Raw genomic sequence first — 16,305 nt, 5'->3', positions numbered from 1 at the left:
ATCTACTCAAGCGTGTGCAGGAGAACTATTGACATCGACAACGGATTTTGTTGCCCTGAATGAAATTGTCTAGTTGAATTGCACAAGTTGACCACAATGCACTCATATAAAGTGATTTTTTTGAGCTGATTGACAGTAAAATCTAAGAAAAAGTAATACTAACTTAACTTGTGCAACTTTTTTTTTTTTTTTATCGCATGCTGCATTTACACATGACCTAAAAACAATGGTTTTCAGTGAAGAAGAACTTTGACCTGCTTGTCGGTTTGCTTTGAGAACTTGCATATTTTTACAATCAACAGCAGCCCCTATGCTGGCACTAATTCCCATCAGCACAGACAACCGGGCCTCTGTGAGAGGAATGTTGTCCTGTGCATGTTTGTGGATGCACCTCCTCCCGTCACTCCGGTTTGGTGCGTACAGGAACACATACCTGCTGCCACTGCAGACTCACCTGGAGGTTCCGTCGAGGAGAGGAGCGCACGAGAGGCAGCGGGATGCCAGGCAACTTTTATTAAGAAAAAGCAGGACGAGAGAAATTACAAAGAAGAAGAGAAGCCATTGATCTCATCACCTTCTGTCATGTCTTTGTCGAGACCAGAGGACCTGCTCAACTACGAGCTGACCTGTCCCATCTGCCTCCAGCTCTACTCCGATCCGGTGGTTCTCCCCTGTGGGCACAACTACTGTCGAGCTTGCATCTACAAGTCCACCGACTTCACGGGGGTGAACAGCAATGTGCTCCCACGCTGCCCGGAGTGCCGCACTGAGTACCAGGGTGTGGGTTCCCTGCAGAACAACTTCAAACTCTCCGGCATCATTCAGAGTTACCAAGCCGCCGTGCCACTGCAGGACCGGCGGGCCAGCGACAGCGAGCCGGGTGCGTCGACGGGGAAACTCTGCGACCACTGCATAGACAACCAGACTCCTGCGGTGAAGACCTGCCTGAACTGCGACGCCTCGCTCTGCTTGAGGCACCTTCAGAAGCATCTGGAGAAGGAGACGTTCAGGTCCCACAGGGTGGTGGGGCCAGACGACGAGCCGGGGGTCGACTGCTGCCTCGTCCATAGGCGGCCCCTCGAGTACTTCTGCTCAAACGACATGACCTCCCTGTGTTCTTCATGTTTTGTGGCGGGCCTCCACAAGAACCATGACGTTCTCACCTTCAGTGTGGCCGAAGAGGAGATGAGACGAGCTCTGGAGAACTGCAACAAGGTAGTGCTGTTTTGAGCCATTGTGTTTGTTTGCTCCTCACTTGAACATTAACTCGCTATACAGAGAATACGGAGAACCAAAGGATTTTGTGGGGTAATAGTATTTGATAGGTTATAGTTCCATGTAACATTGAAAACATTGACAAGAACTGAATTCAATCGGTTTCCTGAAAGTCAAGCATACAATTTGACGTACCAGGAAAATACCACAATTTTATCAAAATATCGGAAGGAATCATCCAAAGGGAAAGAAAAAAGAATATTACAAAAGTGTTTATGAAGAATACAAACCTGAAGCACCAGCTTTGAATTAAGTCGTTGACAGCAATCTGGCTCCCTGCCAATTGTCTTTAACACATGCAATGACTGACAGGAACAGTTTACTCACGCCTCACATATTGCGTGAAAGCTCTTTATCCCAGGTGGTTGATTCCAATTTAGGAGTTTTAGTGCAGATTACAACTGCCCAAAGTCTCCCTATGAGTTTAATTCATTCAGACACATGGAAAAGGTTCAGCCATTGCATGTTGGCCAGAAGCTGCTAAGAAGAGAATCCATGATGAAATTCTTTTGTGGTAAAGACAAAAGATTGAAGGAATGCTGTTTACAGGTGGTTTCCAGCAGGCTTCACCTGACAGAGAACCTCCTGCAGAGGACGGCGGAGGAGCAGGGAGCTTCTGAGGCAGTGGAAGACAAGCTGGTCAACAGGGCTGTCATGCTCATGGACAGCATGGCTGCAGTAGTGGAAAGGTAACAATCTACATGTGACACCACCTTTCAGACGCCATGAAACATTATTTTCTCAGGCAGCGTTCACAGGAAGGGTCTGAACCAAAGTACCAGTTCTCCAAAAACTCAACTCTTTGTATAATTTAAGAAGACACTGAAATAGAGCAGGGACTCTTCTATCACAGACATCAATTACAATCTGAGGCCCTGTTTACACGACAGCGTTTTCAAGTGAAGAGAAAACTTTCTTTGCATTTGTTGGAGGGCTGTTTTCACAACAACGGTGCTCGGAGCCACTGAATACGCAACTTTTAGAGAGGTAGAAGGTTTCAAAAATGCTCCAAGCAACTTTTTGAAAATGCTCGGGGCTCAGTCTCCTCGCAGACCCTGGAAATGCTATTACTGTGCACCACGGCCGTAGAAAATAGGTCTTCTGCACATGTGCGAGCAGTAGGACAGCAATGGCGGCCTAATCCAACTTCGTCGTCTGTCCATCTGAATGTTCATGTAATTGCCATTGTTAATGTTTATAGCACCCACTCATAGCCCAACATGCTGACCACATCTTTTTCAGTGTATCTGTCCTTTCTGTATAAAACGGGCATCATTTTCTAAATGTTGCCATGTAAACGCGAAACTTTTCTGCAAGAATAACGCTAAAATGATACGTTGGGTCTGAGATTGTTTCAGTCCAAGTAATACGGCTTTCCTCCAAAGACCTGCTCATGAACTTGAGCATAGGTGTACGTGCATGTGGGCCATGGACTGGCCACCTCCTCAGAGCGTATCTTGTCTTTTCAGTGTGAGCTGGGAAGGGATCCAGCCCAAGAAAATATAAGATGAGTGAAGTAATGAATGGATGCTGGATGGAAATATTTTACCATACATACACGTTTGCTCCCAACGTTGGCTGCAGTCTCACAAAACTGCCATGAAGTGAATGGCAGTTATAATGACATACAAGTACCAGAAATATTACAAAACAATTCCTAGGTTATGTAAGACCGTTGAATTGCGTAATGCTCTTACTAAGAGATTTAATACAGGGTTTCTCGATGGTGCTCTCCCTGTGTGAATCCTGTGCCATCTGGGTGACAACAGGCTTTTGTAGAGGCATGAAAAACAGACTCATGAAGTGACGAAAATGAAAGTCAAACCACAGCACACCCACAGTTCTCAACAGTGCATCTCGTCTGTCTGCATTTTTAGATTTCTGGTAAACCTTTTGTTTGACAGTAACACTGGCTGTTCATAATTTTTGAGGAAACACTACGATTCGGACAGTTGTTTGTCAATTTTTTTTTTAAGCGTTAAGCATTGTTTGATTGTAAAAAAAAAACCCAAAAAACAAAAACAAAGATTCTGTTTCAGTGAGTATAATTTGTGAAAGTGTGCAAACACAAGACAATGAAAAATAAGCACATCAAGGACTGGAGAGGTCTAAACAAACCATAGACAGAACATGACGGTTTCTGGTATACGTTTTTATCGCTCAGACCTCTGTGGTACAGTGTTTCGGCACAGCAGAGCCCGGAACTACCATGCTAAGCTAACTGCTTTGATAACAATAATGACAAGCTCATACATATTCAATATTTATTCAGAATATACCTTAGAAATACTAAATGATATGTGTAACTTTGACCCGCCCTACTCGAATCGGTGCTTCTAGACATGGCTGATTCGCTTGTTGGAAGAACTCATTAGATGACTGTACCCACTTCCTAGAAGCGTATTGTTCACACCAGTAGTTGGCAGGCTGAAGCATTCCAATGGGCACAAATTGTGCCATGAAAATTACTAGCAAAATATCACACCACCAGCAACAGCCTGTAATGTTGATGCAGGATGTTATGCTGTTTTTATCTAAATCTGGCCTCATGATCTCAATCTTGTACCAGTCAGGCAGGCTGATATTTATCCTGTAGGAGCCGTTGCTACAGTTTTTAGCTGTCTGGAGTGAACCATCTTTGGTTTTCTGGTGCTGTGAATCATCTACTCTATGTGTTGTTGTACTATAATGTAATGGTACCTTCACACCAGGGACTTGATTCGATTGGGCTGGGAATGCCTTCACACTTTCATTTGCTTTGGTGCACTTCCTCCCTGGAATTTCCGCAGTGAACCAAACTGCTGCGACAAGGTCATGCAGTTATAAAAGCTGTCCTCCTGGACAAATGCTGAAAAGGAATTTAAAAAGCACGGGGAAGAAGAGAATCCAGCTCATTTATTGACAACAAAAAATGAAAATCTGCTCGCTTTACACTCCTTCCGAAAAAAAACCCAGGCCAGCAAACAAAGGTACAATTTAAAAACATAATTAGCCTTGTGGGTAGCCACACGGAACAGCAATATACAGTCATCTTACCATATATTGATAAGTGTCTTCGCCTTGTCATTACTGCCCAAGAAACATTTTCTTATTTTCTCTTTGTATTCCTGAGCTTCTATGGACCAGCTTAGTTTTTCCTGCTCAAATGCTCAATATCACTGTCCTGGGTTCACTTCCCGTACTTGTCCTCCCAGGTAGTCCGGAGGCATTTCCAAGACTGTGAATGAACTGCACCAGAGTCCAACTGCAAGTAAACCGAGACTCATGTTTGCCAGCATACCATATCTGCTTGTTCTATCCGCAGACTATCTGATAAAGTCGGCTTGAATTGGAATGATCTTCTGCATGTCTTGAGTTCTTGTTCCCTTCTGTCATCCGAAACCATTCTCCTATGAATTCTGACATCAATAAGATGTAGTGCAGAATGTGTTAAAAGCAAAAACTCAGAGAGAACCAGATGTGAAAAGGGTCCATTACAGAATAAGTGGGCAAGGTATGGTACACAAGGATCCAAAACATCAGGCAAACATATTAAAGAATTGAACCCAGGGAGGACAAAGCACGGTCGAGAACAAGGCTGAACTCAGAAGACAGGACGATTCGTACAAAACAGGTGGTAGAAGGGAAAAACCGGCAAGGATAACACTTTGCTTACATGCACACAATGAGTGAAGAGTAGTGACACAGAGTTGACGGTAATCAAGGAGGAGCAACCAGCAAACAAGGTCAGGCAGTGGGTGGATAGGACGAGAAACCTGAAACAAAAGGCGGTAGCAATGAATTGAAGCGTATATGATATAAAATGACATCCACAATGGCACACCCAAAGAACTGAAACTCGCCGTATGCTTTGATTTTGTCTGACCTTTCTCTGTAAAATACTTGCTTGTAAGAAAGCAAAACAGCAAGATACTCAACAACAATGTCATACAAATCACTTCCTTACTTATTCCTCTTTGTTTTCTTCATTCCCACAAGCACTTGCCATCTGACTCTACTTTGTGGAGTTTCTTTTGCTTCGCGCCACGTAAGCAATCCCTTCTCCGACTCAGACGTTCTTGTGCGTCTCCAAGTTTGTCGGGGTCTCCCTTGTGTGATTCCCCTGTGGGTTCCCCTCAAGGGCCCTCTTGACCGCATATCCATCTGGCCTCCATAACGTGTGGCCTCATTACTTCCTTTACCAAACAATGGTGTCAGGGAGTGAAACGAGACGAGGCTAAACGAGATGCTGGTCTAGGCAGAAGATAAAAACAAGACCAGTAAGTCAGTGAACCCTCTTTTAATCATGGTTTTCAGATACAAAGAGCGTCTGAGCGTGCTTTTGGAGGAGGAGCGAGGGCAGCGCAGGAAAAGCTGGCAGCTCAGTGTGACGGCGCTGGAGGAGCAACAGCAGCAGCTGATGGAGGCTCACAGGAGTGCTGCACAGACCCTGAAAGAGATGGACACAAGTGCCTTCATTCAAAGGTATGACATGAAACTGTAGTCGAGTAATTCACAAACTCTTTTTGCTTTGTGTGGTCTGGAGGCCATGTGCAACCCCTTTGGTTGTCTCTGCCTGGCCTATGTGACGCCATTCAAAAATTAATCAAAGAAAAAATTGGCATCAAATTTTGCATGCAATATGGCTGCTTTCCTTTTTTTGTTGTTGAAGCCTTGTTTTTTTTCCCCGCTGTAAATAAATCCTACTTGTATACTTTGCTTCACCTATTTTTACTGTGTTAGCTGGTGAAGCTAACATCATGGCTAAATCGGGGGTTGATCAAGGCAGACTCAGGCCACGTATCCAGGTATTTAAAAAACTGTAATATTTCTCTGCATTTGGGCCTTAAATGCAGCTATGAGTCATGGTCGTGAGAACTCTGGCCACATTGAAGATGTAGAAAAATTCTGTTTGCATCTAAAGGTGGGGATAGGCGGAGCTTTTCCAGGATTCTGATGGGCTGTTATGGCTTCATGCTTCTCATTACACTGCCCCCTACAGGTTTGCCATGCTCATTGCAGCCCTGAACAAGGTGTCTATGCTTCCATGTCAATTAAGATTTTTTTGTAAGCATAGTGGGGGAAATATCTTTTTTTACAAAAACCCGGCCACGTGTAAACGTGGCCTGATGTAGACAGTAGAGATGGTTTTTAGGGGATTAAAATACTCAAATACAGAAGTCAATGGCTGGAAGGATTATATTTGAATTTTTCCAATAACAGACAAAACTTGCAAATGAAAGAACTGCCTGACTCAGAGTATATTGGTTGCCTATTAAAACCATATAATATACTGCTTTAAATGTTTTCTAGTATCTTCAATGGCCCCTTTGTAAAAAAACAAAACAAAAAAACCCCACCTGGAACACAGGAAAATTATAGGAAGGCTAATGCCATCCTTTCCGAAAGCTCCCGTCTCCTGCGTGATGCTGAGTTCCATTTCTTTTTGGTGATTGGCTTCCTCGTATGAAAGAAATACAAACACTCCTTTGCCCTAAAGCAATTTCCCTTCTGAATTCAAGACAGGGTAGGAGGAGTCACATCTAAATCAATATTATGTGGCTTCTCACAGGTAGGCAGGAATTTATAGTATGCACCGAAGGCCCTTTAATGATTTACAATTTTAGAATTGATTGGCTGCTTGGGTCGACGGATTTAAATTTATTTTACAATTCTATTTAATCGCTGCCACTGACGTGGTTTCAGCACACTGTTATCCTATGGAATTACAGGCGTGCCAAAATTAAAAGGAAATAAATGTGGGAATATAAAGAGAATCAATAATCCCAAAAATATACAAAAGTAGTCATATTCTTTTTCTATCTTGTCTTTGCATATTCCATTTTGTCAATGCTTCTCCTGTTTTGTCTTTGTCTTTTCCATTTGCTTTTTGTCATTGCATTTACTCGATGAGTCAAGCCGTCTGGAAAAGACAAAAGCAATACAATGCAAATCAGCAAGGGCTGTGGGCGGGTCTCTCTGTTCAGGGTGACTGAACTTTAATGCAATGACAAAAAGCGAATGGAAAAGACAAAGACAAAACAGGAGAAAGCATTGAAAAAATGGAATAAGCAAAGACAAGATAGAAAAAGAATATGACTACCTTTGTATATTTTTTGTATTATTGATTCTCTTTATATTTCCATTTATTTCCTTTTAATTTTGGCACTCCTGTGATTCCATATTATCCGTCACTCTTGGATTTATAAATGATGTATGCCATGCATGTATGTGTGTTCTTTATGTTTTATATTTCGAGACGCAAATAAAAAGTGAAGAACCTCTTTGTGTCTCCAGGTTTATACGGATTGAACAAAAGCTGAGAGACGTCGTCACGCTCACTATTCCCTCCACGGTCCCCTCAAAGGCTTTGGTAAACACCAAGCATCTCCAGGTGGGACTCAAAACCCAAGACTTCCGCTGTGAAATGACCCGCCTCATAGAATCTCTTCACATCCTCCTCAACCCCCTGGAGCTCACCTTCAATGTCTCCACTGCCCACCCATCACTGCTGGTGTCCAATGACCGGCGCACCATCAAATACAGCTCAGTCAAGCAGGTGTACGTGGAGAACTCGGAGCGATTCACGAGCGCACCTCAGGTCCTGTGCAGCCAGAGCTTCCAGAGCGGCCAGCATGTCTGGCTGGTCGAAGTGGGGCCTCAAACCATGTGGTCGCTCGGTGTGTGTTACAAGAGCATCCCCCGCCGCGGCGACCACAGCCGCCTGGGCCACAACTCCGTTTCCTGGAGGATGCAGTGGAAAAATGGCAAGCTGACGGTGTGCCAGTCCTCCTGTAACGTGGCTCTGGGGGAAGTGATCAGTCAGCCAATCAAGATCGAGGTGGCGCTCGACTATGAAGGCGGGACGCTGGCGTTCCACAGCGTGAAAGAGCGCAGGGAGCACCTCCACACATTCAGGGCCGTGTTCAAGGAGCCTGTGTACCCCGTGTTCAGTATTCATTCAAACACACCAGAGTCCTGGATCACTCTGCACAGTGGCATTTAAACACTATTCTATTTTGCTTGCAATGGCATTAGCCTTGAACTTACGTTTTACCTTCATTCTTTCTTTAAAATAGCATCAAAAATTAGGTTTAGGCTTTTGAAATCAGCCTTTTGTTTATCCTATGCTAAATATACCTAATTATATACAACAGTTCAACCTTTTTGTGACCAATTTGTGCATAACATGATTTATTTTAAACCATCATTGTGAATTGAAAGAAATATAGATAAGGGTTGTTACTCTGAATAGTTGTTGGGACGGGTGTTATTTTTTAAGGATTACTAGTGTTTGGACCATTTGGACCACTAAGGCCAAACATCTCCTGATTCCAGTCGGTCCACCTTGTTGATGCATTGATCTTGAAAATACAAAACAAATATTGCAAGTGATATTGTTTTATTAAATCACTCTGTAGAAATGGTGAAATATGAGTAATTGTGGTCGGTTTGCAAGAGACTTGATTGTATAATTCCACATAATGGTGTATCTTTAAACTGACTTGCAAATCTTGTAGTTTTCAATGTACAAATATTTTAAAGAGTTCTGGGATATGATGATCAGCTGCCTGAAAACAGCTAAAGTCAACTTATAAAATGTAATTCCATAAATGAAACATTTATCATGCTTCTATTTGAATATCTATCAAAATATCGTGTAGATGGTGTAATTGTTTTCTGTGTACTGTATATGTGTGAACCCTAACTACAAATAAACTTACATCATTAATCTGTGTGTGTGTGTGTGTGTGTGTGTGTGTGTGTGTGTGTGTGTGTGTGTGTGTGTGTGTGTGTGTTTGGCTCTGGCAGGCCATCATTTAAGGCTGTCTCAGGATGACTCCCGGATTGCCAGGTTTGTTTATAAATCCGTAAAAGTAAACGACGCTCCTTTTCGAACTGACTGCAGGCATTTAATTATTTCATAAATCAGGTTATCAATTATCAAATTCAATTCTTTGTTTTAATAATCGGTTACTAAGACAAAAGCCCATGGGTTTTTTACTACCGCGCGGATGGGGGATGCTTTAACAACTACCTGGCAACCCGCATCTAATCTGTCACATTGTGTCATCGGACAGGACACTAACATTATTTCATGTTGGTGGTTTTATTCTACACACGGTCCCCTCAAACACTGCCACTTCTCATCAGGAGACATGGGCTCAGGAGAGAGCACGACCAGGAAAGTGTCCTTCGGTGTGGATGATGAGGACAGGGTCAGGATCCTCCGCGGAGTCAAGGTAATGCTAATTTAGCTTAGCGTTTGATAAGCCGTGCTCACTTTAATGTCACGCCCCGAGCTGGCCGGCTGTTTCTACACCAGAAGTGGACCCGTCGGTGTATTCCCGGGTCGTATACCGCCTAAAGGGAGCAGCTGCTGATGTGAGGGAGGAGGTGGAGGGATGCAGGGGCCAGGACAGGTTGATGAACGAGCCGCAACAAGCGCCCGTGTCTTTACACTGTCAAACTCCAGTCAGAAACATGTGCAAACAGAAACACGTCTTGTTTAATCGCAAAATAAGCACATGTACCAAATAATTAACAACAATAATTGACCCGCACGGACTTTGGATAGATTCGGCTTGCACATTCTTCACAAATAAGGAATAGTTTTTAAATAGAAATACACATTTATCTGCTGCTTTATGGCGTCTGCTAGCAGGGTTAGCAATAATGCGCTCAACTGGCAATCGACAGGTAAACTCTGATTTTAAGTTTACCAAGTGTTGATTTAAAAATGTCAGCCGGCCGAAGGATGTCAGGTCAATAAAAGGACTGATCAGCACGAATGTCGTGACTACGTGAGAAGTAGTTGTTGATGAAAAAAGTTTTATTCTTTAAATTTGTTAATTTCAAACAGGGTTTGGTGGCTCTTGACAGTGCTGCCTTCACGTGCTGGAGTGCGTGTCGGAATCTTCAACGTAGGCGTGTAAATCATAACATTAAGGAGCACCTTTGTAAAATGAAATGAAAATAAAGACATATATTAACACACACTTCCTACTGATACGTTGTCTACATTTGATATTTTGTCAGCCAACAACCTGAAAAGACTATTACCAGACTTTTCGGCGTTTATAACAATTCGTAGGCAATAATTATTATATTTCCCACAGTAGGTGAAAGCACCATAATACCTACAAACGCAAACTGTCAAACTTTTACTTCAAATCAAGAGTTTGTTGTTATCTTATTAGTGGATAAGGAATATAATTAACCCTTTTCTGTTTTTGTAAAAGCTCAAGGGCAAAAGAAAGAAACCAATGAAGAATCTTAACTTTAAATCCTTTGTTTTTGCGGTTGTGGTGCCTGCTGTGAGTCATAGAAATGTTGAGTCAGTGAAGGCTGCCTGCGCTTTTTTTTTTTGTTTAACTCTTTGTTTGAACGCACATATTTTACTGCCTTGTGTTTCTCCTGAGGCCAAAGTACTGTCCTGTTTTGTTCTGTCACAAAAATGAATCGCTTATGAATTAAAGTAATATGCATTTTATGCTTTATAGCAGAATATCAAGCCATGGCATGAGTTCCATTTTTTTTTTGCTTTTTCTAATGTTTACTTCTTCTTTGTGAGCAGCTGTCGGAGGATGTTCTTGAGAGGATGCGAGGAGTAGCCAACATTGCCCCAGAGCGCACACCGTCACCAACATCCAGCCCTCAGAAAGACACAGGTAACACGCGCGCACACACACACACACACACACACACACACACACACACACACACACACACACACACACACACACACACACACACACACACACACACACACACACACACACACACACACACACACACACACACACACACACACACACACACACACACACAGAGGAGTTTTTCATTCATTGTGCAAAGTATGGCAGTATTCGATGTAGCAGGCTGATACTGAATGAAAAATACAGTAAAAATAACTTATTTCAATAAAATGTTCACGTTTTCTATATTAAACTTCTAAATGGTTTCCAGCCTGAGGAATAGACAAAAAAAATCCACTTATATTTCTGAAAACAAGAAAGCCTTCCATGTTAAGAATAATTTCACCAGCAAACATAAACATCCTTTTCGGAGTGAAAAAACCCCCCCATTAGTTTTAGACAATGGTTTTTTTTTATTAAGAGGTGCCTTTAGCAATGGCAGTGAGGGTGTTTTTTATGCTGCATCTTTTTTTTAGATACAGAAGAAACATTGATTTTGAAGGTTTACATTTTAAATTTCTTGCATATGGATCCACATCCTTTTTGAAATACAACAAAAAATTGCAGACATGCACTTGAATCCCTTTCAGTATTGCAAATATTCAATGCAATGCGACTTTTTGTAATTTGAAACCAGCTTTTTTGTCTTGTAAAGTTACTCTGCAGCAAATATACCTTTACTGATATTTACTCATCAGGAATCTATACCAATTCTATTAAAAAAAACAAAAAAATGAAGCAAACCAAGCCATTAAACTTTCCTCCAACAGCGATGAGGTCACTGACATGCAGGGATTTGTAATTTGACACCTGCCCCGTCATTCGACTACCTGAAATCTGACAAACTCTGAACATTCCCACCATGAGACACAACTGGAAAACACAAAGTGAGACCAGACTTTGGGGGTTTTGGAGAACAAGGTGCTTCGTTTCATTTTATGGAGGATCTTGGTGGGATTTTTTCATCATTTACTCTGAGGGTGAAATTCTGAAATTGAAATTGTTCCACTGCTTGTTGCAGATTGGTGAATCTCAGCGTGCGGTGGTAACTACTTTTCCAGCCTGTAATTGCCAATGTCCCCACTTTATCAGGGGGAGATTTTGGCTTGGCGAATGACAATAAATGAGTTTAGGAGGTTTCATTCTGTCATTCATATTTAACACAGTGCCGCAGCTATATTGGAATTCACACTGTGTGAATATAGTGTATCTGCAGCACATGTTTGATGCAGCTGTTCGAAATATTAGTAACAGTAGTTTCCTCTGTCTTTCTCTCTGCTGACTCAGGTACGTCTCGCTCAGGCTCGCTACCCCAGAAGAGTCCGCAGCACCGAGCCCCCCCGACCCCCCCGCCGGGGAAGCCCGCCTCCAACGCCAAGGAAGAACAGAAGAGGTGGGTCAGACTTCTTTTACACAGAGGATTGACATCTATGCACACCGGGACACACCCCTGTGATGAAGCCACATGAAGTCACCATCATCCTTTAGAACGGAGAGTCAAACATAAGGCCTGTGGCACGAAGAGGCGAATTGTAGGAATTCCAATGAAACCTTCCACTTTCCGTCATAGTTTTCTGAAGAGTAGTAGGCATAAAACAACACTAAGGCCGGTTTACATGACAACATTTTCAGGTGGAAACGGAACACCTTTGTTACGTTTTTGAGTGTCAGTTTACCCAACAATTACGCACGGAGCCACTGAAAATGCAACTTGTTGAAAACGGCTCCCAAGGTGGGACTTTTCAAGAACACGTTGACTCGGTCTCCATGGAAACGCAATGTCTCTGAGAAGCTGCTACTACATGTGGGCACCACGTCCGTAGTAATTAGTACTTCTGCACATGCGTGGGTATATGGACAAGAACAATGGGGACCTTCAGAGTGTCATGCCTCCCAGTACATATTCTTCTGGGACTTGTTAGTTTTGTAGTCGAGAGTCGCCCGGAAAAGCAATTCAACTTTGTCGTCTGTCCTTATGAATGTCTGTGTACTCTCATTGCTATTGTTTATAGCTTATTGTTTTTTCGCGTGTGTATGTTTTCATTACAAAAACTACCAACAGCGCCAACTCCTGCCTCGGCATGTTAAATACATAGTTTTCAGTGTTTCTCTGTGTTTCCATAATATATATAAATATATATATATACTATATAACGCTGTTATGTTGGAAGTATGACATCAGTCAATAGGACTGGGGTCAGCAACTTTTATGACACCAACTTTTGTTTTTTTTAACTTTAATGAGGCAGACAGCTTCTAAAGTGCCATATATAGTTTTGATAAAGGTTCTGAAACTGTATCCTTTGTTGCATTTGCATGACGTTTCAATTACAATTCAGCATGGTGAACATTTAATCTCACCTGATTTTGTACCTGATTTTAACAGCATAAGTCCTCATTTTCAAATTTCTTTTGTTTTTGTTGACTCTTTCTAAAGCAGTTTTGCACATTTAGAAACTCGTCATTTCAGGGTTGTTTTTTTTGGGCCGTTTTATCTTTTTCAACTTCCCGTGGGCTCACCACCTGCAGGAAGGTTCTTAATCGGTGCAATGTGATCTGGGTGACAGTGTCCTTTTTAAAAGACTGGTGTGGTAAGTTAAATATTTATTCACACATAGTTTTGTGAAAGCTTCATGGAGCCCCTACAGAGAGGCTAAAGAACCACATGTCGCTCCAGGTTGCAAACCCCTGGACTATAGGATTTAATTATTCCATCACATGTGCATCAAAGAGGATGATGACCCCCACAAATATATTGATCTTTGAAAATCCCCTTTTTATGTGGCTTTTTTATCTTGATCTCAGATTTCTGAGAAAATAAGTTTTCATTTTATTGCATAAATATGTGACAACACTGCAGCATCACTGGCACTCTAACTAAACTAAGGGTGAAAATAGTTTACTGTCTTACTTGTATTCAAAGGTGTTGCTGTTTGAAATGTGGCATGATGCTGCCACCATGTGGATGAGTGCGGTTATAGCATTTAGCCTGAAATCAGAAGTATGAGTTGCAAGAACGATTATTTATTTATTTATTTTTGTGTGTTTAAGGTTCGAGCGGCAGCAGAAAATGCTGAACGACGAGCTGGCTAAAGTGGCACAAAGAGAGAGGGAGGAGGCGACAAAAGCCATGAGCAGGGAGAGGGTGCACACACGCAAGGAGGCTGAGAAGGTCAAACAGCTGGTGAGCGTGCACACACACACACACACACACACACACACACACACACACACACACACACACACACACACACACACACACACACACACACACACACACACACACACACACACAGACGCTTTGCTCCTCAGTGAGTCTGAAAAGGCTGCAGAGTTTGTCTTCCTTTCGGATGGTTTCAGGACTCTGCAGATAGAAGTGGAATATTTCTCAGTGGTCCTTTAAAAATTTTTGTCTAATACACTTTATCTGTGAGTTTAGGAAGAAGTTAATGAATGCACGGGTTACATCTAATGATGAAAAATTTGTGTCAGTAAGAAGAACAGAATGTAATAATTTGCAAATCTCCTATATTTTATTTTCATTATTAGAACATTGACGACAAACATTTTGCCAGTTCAGAGAACATGTGAGCAACATTTTGACCATTATTTTTTTTTATGTGTCGCTGGCCCTAAATTCAATGTGTGGCAAGAAAAGAGTGAAAAAGTAATGTATAAATATCCCTCCAAAACAAATTCGGCTGCTGAGGTGGTGAAGCTGATCCCAGTCCTGCAGAGGGCAGAAATGGACAGCCACACATACTGTTATTCATACCAAGAGGCAGTCTGGGGGATATCTTTCTACTGTGGGAGGAAACCAGGATCAGAGTCCATGGACTCTGGAAAGCATAAAAACACAACAAACACCATTTACAAAAAAATGATTCTGTTGCTGAAGGTTGTCCTGTTGCTGATCAGGATATCATGGAGGGCGAGAGACATTGTTCAGGATGGTCCTCAGTTTGGACTGGATCCTCCTCTCTTAGGCCAACTGTGCAGAGTCCATCTCCATCCCCACCACGTCACTGGCCTTTCTGATGAGCTTGTTGAGCCAGTTGGTGTCGGCCACCATCAGCCTGCTGCCCCAGCATGCAACAACAACTAAGTAGAGAAGTAGTTCCCCACCACCATACCCTGGCCATTATAGACCCAAAATATTCATGATGATACACCTTTAATGTGAACGCTCAAATTTAGTAGTTTCGTGATGAATTAATTGCTTGACTCAACTATTTTTAAAACATACAAAAATGTTATACCCCTTAAAATCAAGAGGGCATCCTGAGCTGCAGATAGTTCTGCTGCCAACCAAGTTGGCGTCTTACATGTAGAGACGGACGGAGTTTCATCATCATCTACAGTCATTGTGTTCTATGGTCTGCAGATTCAGATAAACAGGAGACATCTCTATTCTTCAGGGAAAATGTGGCCCTCGGACGGCGCTGCATTAAGACCCGGCATGATTTCTTTTACGGATATCACTGCAATGGCTCATGAGCACTTTTCAGAAGTCACTTTGAACACAGTCCAATGTGCAATCCACAAATGTTAAAGCTGGGAAAAAAGAAACTCTATGTGACACACCGACATATTCTGTGAAGCTCATTTAAAAAGGTCTGTGTCAAAATGGAAACCGGTTCCAGCTTGTTATTAGCAGACAGTTCAAACGTCTGCTTCTCTGATGGTGGCAGGGTTCATTACTGCCTATGGATGCAGCAACTTACACATCTGCAAAAGGCTCCAGCAATGCCGGTGAAGTACACAGAGGTTTTAGAGTGGCACCTGCTGACATCCAGACTTCCAGTCCGTCCAGGAAAGTCTTCCATCGGCTGTGGCCACTGTTGACCTGCGGGAGGAGCTGTTGTAGTCTTCATGCGGCGCCGAGGTGCCTATTGACTTCTGGTCTGGCACTTTTCACTGAACACTTTGAGGTTTTACACGAACACAAGCGATAAAGCAGAGTAAAAGCGGATTAATTTGAGTGTCTCTCAGTCGAGGGTGGAAGATAAGTTTAAGTAGGGTCAAGTCACGATTCAGTCTGCTGAGTTTTTCTGCGCCTGAATCACACGCTGGAGCATTTTTGCGCGGACGTAAATTGGTTCTTGGGATTGTGTTTGTAATTTCCATGGTGATACTTCCACATCCTCCCTCTTGCTCGTCCTCCTATTTTCGGCCATTACATCCCTGTTCTTCCTCCTATCTCCCCCGACTCGCTGCGTTCCATTTGCCTCATTTCTTTCTTCCCTCACTCCAACCCCTGCCCTCTATCTCTCACTGTCTTTCTCACGCTCTCACTCTTTTATCCCTGTGCATCACTCCCTCCTTCCCCACGTTGGAACATGTATTATCGACG

General features: G+C 42.6%; 2 protein-coding genes across 3 annotated transcripts in view; both read left to right on the top strand.

Annotated features, from left to right (window-relative positions):
* The first annotated feature begins 425 nt into the window (after positions 1–425).
* Positions 426–8,991, top strand: LOC308113880 (E3 ubiquitin/ISG15 ligase TRIM25). Its single transcript, XM_080470419.1, has 4 exons — positions 426–1,215; positions 1,825–1,964; positions 5,572–5,739; positions 7,552–8,991. The coding sequence occupies exons 1-4, from the start codon at positions 583–585 to the stop codon at positions 8,258–8,260; spliced, it is 1,650 nt and encodes a 549-aa protein (XP_080326545.1). The 5' UTR covers positions 426–582; the 3' UTR covers positions 8,261–8,991.
* Positions 8,992–9,271: 280 nt separating this feature from the next.
* Positions 9,272–16,305, top strand: part of chchd6a (coiled-coil-helix-coiled-coil-helix domain containing 6a) — a 91,450-nt gene continuing 84,416 nt past the window's right edge. The window contains exons 1-4 of one of the 2 annotated variants that reach the window (XM_080470135.1): positions 9,272–9,497; positions 10,832–10,925; positions 12,240–12,345; positions 14,004–14,136. In XM_080470135.1, the coding sequence (XP_080326261.1) occupies positions 9,414–9,497; positions 10,832–10,925; positions 12,240–12,345; positions 14,004–14,136 (417 nt within the window). In that variant the 5' untranslated portion in view covers positions 9,272–9,413. The remainder of the gene's footprint in view (positions 9,498–10,831; positions 10,926–12,239; positions 12,346–14,003; positions 14,137–16,305) is intronic. The other variant, XM_080470134.1, reaches the window with a different exon arrangement.

The sequence above is a fragment of the Lipophrys pholis genome, assembly GCF_963383615.2.
Source record: "Lipophrys pholis genome assembly, chromosome: 8".
In the NCBI taxonomy this organism is placed as follows: Eukaryota; Metazoa; Chordata; class Actinopteri; order Blenniiformes; family Blenniidae; genus Lipophrys; species Lipophrys pholis.
This window is presented reverse-complemented; position numbering and strand designations above follow the sequence as displayed.